Source organism: Rhagoletis zephyria, unplaced genomic scaffold, assembly GCF_001687245.7.
Source record: "Rhagoletis zephyria isolate East Lansing unplaced genomic scaffold, Rhagoletis_zephyria_1.1 Rzeph_scaffold_00758, whole genome shotgun sequence".
Classification (NCBI taxonomy): domain Eukaryota; kingdom Metazoa; phylum Arthropoda; class Insecta; order Diptera; family Tephritidae; genus Rhagoletis; species Rhagoletis zephyria.
In genome coordinates, this window is record NW_016157842.1 from 67,762 (window position 1) to 73,624 (window position 5,863).

Here is a 5,863-nt window from a genome sequence, read left to right on the forward strand (position 1 = left end):
GTCAGGTACCACGGATATATCGAAACGAGCCAAAAATAGCCAAATAATCTTCAACCGATAGAAATTTTTCGTTTACATGAACGCCATCGAATTGAGCACGTCCCACCATTTCCTATACATTGCATCCGCTTGGGCAGATTCGTCGAATANGCACCGTCACCGTACAATTACCCGCCGGATAATCTCCGACACCGACTGCCGACTCTCGCTCTTTACCTTCCGCTCTCCCCTGCACGACAAGTTGCCGGCCTTCTAGATAGCCGCGTGTGTGTGTGGGTGTGTTCGACTTAATACACAAATCATTGTGTTTTATTTGGTGGGGGTTAGTGGGACCTTCGCTGGACTCTGGAGCGGCTGAGCATACCTCAGCCTTCGACAAAACCCACCTCATANCTTCGACAAAACCCACCTCATAATGAGATAAACATTTCACCTCAAGTGACCCAACTTTTGATGTCGATGTCTTCCGATCGGGATGAAATTTGCACTAAGGTTAGTCGTATAAAATTGTAGTTATGACACAAAATTTCAACGGGATCGGTCAAACACACTCCGAGTTGGAGGGTCTAGAATTTTGGCATTTTGGTCAAACGACCATTTTTTCGGATCCATATAACTGATTACCTATTGTATTTAGAAAAATTTTTCAGGAATGTTTTCGATAGATTTCTCTTCAGTCTCTAAAAATTTAATTTTTTTTTAAATAAAATAAATTTTTTTTGAAATTTTTTTTTTTAATAAAAAATAACTTTTATGCTTTTTTCAAAAAGGGGTATTTTTTTATTTTTTTTTTGCTCAAAAGAAAGCTTAGGTATTTTTCTTTAAGAGCTTTGTGGTCGCCTAGTGGGATGCGACTTGTTTATCAATCAAAATTAGCGGTTAGTAACTCGAAACAGCGGTTTTTTTAATTTTTAATATATGACCTATTGTTCTTTTTTTCGTATTATTGTGTAAGTGTCTCTGAAACCTGAAAATAAAACTTATATGAGAAAGTATATACAATCACCTTTCCAACGGTATATAACATGCCTAGCCAAAGTTTCATACCCTCGATACTGCAATTCCCGTAGTTAAGGATGATTAAGATTTTTCGTAGTCTAACACAGCAGGTACTCGATTTTGTGCATCCAAACACTTTATTAATAGCTTTGCAGAATTTTGAGTATTAGATTTGCATACCTACTAGCACAATATTTAAAAGGTATGAAGAATATGGGATTTTTCCGGTAGTTAAGGATGATTAAGATTGTTTCTTTTTTGCTCTAAAGAAAGCTTAGGTATTTTTCTTTAAGAGTTTTGAGGTCGCTTAGTGGGATGCGACTTGTTTATCTATTAAAATGAGCATTTAGTAACTCGAAACAGCGTTTTTTTTTTAATTTTTAATATATGACCTAAGTGTTTCTGAAACCTGAAAATAAGACATATAAAAAATTAAATACAATTACCTTTCCAACACTATATAACAAGCAACTAAAGTTTCATACCCTCTACACTATAATACCCACAATATGTACACCTCTGGAATCAAATAACTGTTTTTCTATAGAATTGGTGAAAATTATGATTTTTTTTATTTATTTAGAATAGTTTTTAATATATAATTTAATAAATAGATACATAAAAAGTATACAAGATAGTTAATTTTCTAATAGCCAGCCTTCCATCCACCTTATTTTCCACCTTTCTTTGTGGCTTTTTTCGTCAATCCTTTCTTAGGGTTACTGGGTTCTGCTGTTGATTTCACTCCGGGTTCCCTTTTTGGAAAGAAATCACATTGGGTAGAGGAAGAAAATTTCTTTAACTTGAGCCTTCCATCGCCAATCGGTATGAAAGCATGATATTGAGCGGTACCATCGATTGTTACTGCAGCATCGAATCTGCTCTTCAGTGATATCGCAGTTTCCGCATGATCATGACATGAACCATGACAGTTTAATAAAGGTCGCTCACAATCCATAGCATATTTCTGCAATTGCATAAATTTTTCAGCTCTTATGCACCGAATCGCGAATAGCCCTATTATTTCAGTTTCTTTACAATAATTCTTTGCCCACCGGAAGAAAGCTATCGCATCTATGAAACGAGCTTGATGAGAGCATTGTAGGCTATACTTCGCTGCATTTCTTTTGATATTTGCTCCTATACCATCACATGCTCCTTTACCATGAGCAGTAGGATGAAAATGCCACTCAGCTGGTGTATCGAAATCTGTTTCATGAGCCATAAGATTTGCGAAGCTACTTTTGTTTTTAAAATGCTGACGAGCTCCATCCGAAACGTAGTATACCTTCGCTACTGTGAATTCGGATTTTAGATAATTTAGTATTATCTTCTGGTACTCATAAACAGCAACGGCGTCATGCTTCAAATCGTCGGATATGATTGCCATACTTTTATGTTCCAGTTTTCCATCTTTCATGTAGTAAATAACTATTGTAAATATAGTTGCTTGGTCGTTATTGAAATGGAATGCTTGTATGGCATCCTGGATAACATATTTATAGTTTTCTGCGAAATCGTATGAAATAACGAATTCACCTGCCTGCAATTTTCGAAGAATGACCGCTGCTCCTTCACTAGAAAGTCATGGGTTCTCAAATTTACCAATCCGGTAAAAATTTCTTCCACAAAATCGTCCCCACTTAAGATAACTTTTTTCAATGTGCACCTTTCAGACTGCAGCCAAGATTCAAATTTGACCTCCACCACAAATTATCGGTCAAAAGACTTGATCAAATTCTCTTTGATGAACGTAGTTCCCGGGCAATTTGAGCATTCACCCAAGTGGCAAGAAGTTGATACATTAGGACACATTGTCAATTTAAGGCAATCACGGTAACTGTTCAAATCTTCCGGCGAATCATTTGTTAAATAATTCAAGTTGATTTCCTTCAACATCAGCTTCACATTTTCATGATAAATGCAAACGCATACTGTATGAGTTCCGCTGCTTCCTGCCAAGACGCAATGTTTTGGCCTGAGCTGGGTAAATTTTGTGAATCCAATTTTAATATCCTCGTATTCGGATTAAAAGCTCGCGAATAGCTCACTCAGGTTGCAGAGAATTATCCTCCTCTGCATTTGAACTTTCTTACCGTCAATTCGTACAGACACCTAGTCTTTCCTCCCTGGCATCAGGTGACTCATATCATCGCGCTGATAAAACTGAGTCACTAGAGCATCAGTTTTGCACTCTAAAGGTTTTCCTTCCTTTGTGTTTGGGAGTGTGAGTATGCCATGCTCTGCAACTAATTTTTTAGCAATCTCGGCTTTTCTTTCTGATGTTCCAAACTCAGCCATTGTTTTTGCGCGACTCCATGTCGGTGGAGCAAGCGTGAGAAGTTGAATTTTTTCTGCTCTACTAGTTGAAGTTTTGTACTTTTCTTTTATTTGCTCAAGTACTTNATTTGCTCAAGGACTTATACTGCATCCTTGTGGTATTGTGGTATTAGAGTTTGATTTTAATTTTGGTTTTCTGTTGTTGAGAAGTTGCGTCTACGTATAGGTGATTGATGCATTTTTAAAATCTACTGGAGGAGTGTACAAGAGAAATAATTTCCATAATATTAATACTAATAACAAATACTTAATATTAAGTAATAATGTAATAAGTTTGTTAATATTGTTTTTAATAAATTATTAAAGTCAAAAAATAACGTAATAAATATTCAAAAATGTATATATTTAATTTAGATATTACGTCAACGAAAGACTTAAGATACGAACTTATATTGAAAATATCTTGCAATCTTATCTTTAAAATACAAATTAATACTAAAGTTATATTTAATCTAAAAATATAAACAATACAGCTCACCAAGTCTGAACGAATGAATTTGAACGCTCATTGCTTCAATAAGATACATACATATCTAGAGGCCAAAATTTAAAAAAAATCTTCATTGGTGTCTTTGAGCTTGTTAGTTTTGCAAACTGCAACTGCTATGGCTATTATTGTTATAGATCCTTGTTGCACTTGTATAGCTTGTGAAAATTTTGATATATTGGAATTGTTGATGTGCGAACTGCTTTTGAAGTTGTTGTTGATGTAATTGTGAAACCTTATCGCAATTGTTGCACATATATATATATTTACTCTTAATGATCTTTGGAATTCATGTTATACATGATTGTGGAAAGAAACTTTTGCTTAAGAGATGATTAAATGATGATATGACGTAACTTATTGCAGACATAAATTGTTGGAAACGATGCAATTATTATAACGTGTATAATTATTCGATGAGCCGGATCGCCAATATGTAGAGTTAGAATATATTATTCCAATTTTTAAATGTTTATTTGAATGAAGAAAATTTTTGAATGAAAGCAAATTCTCCTATTGATATTTTCAACCATAGTCATGAACAATATTAAATTAAATAAAACAAATAAACAGGTAAATAAAGCTTAAAGTATTAAACCCTACACTTTCCTGCACGATCCACAAATTCGCATCCGTTTTGATAGCGCAGGGAATTTTGATATTAAGCCGTCAGAAAGCCGTCGTGTATCTGAAGATACGTGTTTTTTTTTTGTTGAAGGGATTAAAGCAAAAAGAAGCAAAAATTTCTTTATAAAGTTTAGCCTTTTTATGAGCCATAACTATTGAAAATATTAATTATGTAAATAACACAGTCTTTATTTTAATGCTGTTTCTAAAAAAGTGGTCTTCAGAATAACCATACACTGCCTTCATAAACTATAGCTGATTTATTATAGCTACTTATAGGTTGCGCAAGTAGGTATGCATATCTATTGAGAAAAGGTTTGGACGCATCTGCTATGGTTAGGTACAAAGAAAAATCTTTATCATCCTTAACTACCGGGAAATCCCATCTTCTTCATACTTTTCAAATATTGTGCTAGTAAGTATGCAAATCTAATACTCAAGATGCACAAAATCGAATACCTGCTGTGTTAGACTACGAAAAATCTTAATCATCCCTAACTAGGGGAATTGCAGATCGAGGGTATGAAACTTTGGTTAGGCATGTTATATACCGTTGGAAAGGTAATTGTATATACTTTCTCATATACGTTTTATTTTCAGGTTTCAGAGACACTTACACAATAATACGAAAAAAACAAGACAATAGGTCTTATATTAAAAATTAAAAAACCCGCTGTTTCGAGTTACTAACCGCTAATTTTGATTGATAAACAAGTCGCATCCCACTAAGCGACCACAAAGCTCTTAAAGAAAAATACCTAAGCTTTCTTTTGAGCAAAAAAGAATTAAAAAAATACCCCTTTTTGAAAATAACATAAAAGTTATTTTTTATTTAAAAAAAAAAAAATAAAAAAAATTAAAAAAAAAATTATTTTAATTAAAAAAAATAAAATTGCAAAAAATGAAGAGAAATCTATCGAAAACATTCCTGAAAAATTTTCTAAATACAATAGGTAATTAGTTATATGGATCCGAAAAAATGGCCGTTTGACCAAAATGTCAAAATTCTAGACCCTCCAACTCGGAGTGTGTTTGACCGATCCCGTTGAAATTTTGTGTCATAACTACTAAAAGTTGGGTCAGTTGAGGTGAAATGCCCCATAGTTATAAGTGGGCGGTATCACTCCCATTTCTAAAATTTCATAATAATGTTACTTCTTTTTAAGGGATTGTTGTGAGTATCGATTTTGAGTAAATTAGCGTGCTTAAATTTCGAAATATTGAAGTTTTAAGCACTTCTTAAATTCACCGTTATATGAAGAGTAGGCGTAATTTTAGTCCGATTTAAAAAATTTTCACGGTTTTGCTTTTATGTGGAAAAAATAATAATTATATCGAGTTTGGTACAAATTGACCAAACGGTTACCGAGGTACACATAAGTGGTCATAAGTGGGCGGTGCCACAGCCAT

At 33.8% G+C, this 5,863-nt stretch overlaps 1 protein-coding gene across 1 annotated transcript; it reads right to left on the bottom strand.

Annotated features, from left to right (window-relative positions):
- Positions 1-1,490: 1,490 nt before the first annotated feature.
- On the bottom strand, positions 1,491-4,164 carry LOC108361408 (uncharacterized). Its single transcript, XM_017614016.1, has 2 exons — positions 3,818-4,164; positions 1,491-3,527 (listed from the first exon to the last, which is right to left on the bottom strand). Exon 2 carries the CDS (start codon positions 2,417-2,419, stop codon positions 1,670-1,672), a length of 750 nt encoding a protein of 249 aa, XP_017469505.1. The 5' UTR covers positions 2,420-3,527; positions 3,818-4,164; the 3' UTR covers positions 1,491-1,669.
- Between the last annotated feature and the right edge of the window lie 1,699 nt (positions 4,165-5,863).

Coding starts and splice junctions, on each gene's coding strand:
- LOC108361408 (XM_017614016.1), bottom strand. CDS start 2,419: ATGAAAGATGGAAAACTGGAACATAAAAGTATGGCAATCATATCCGAC.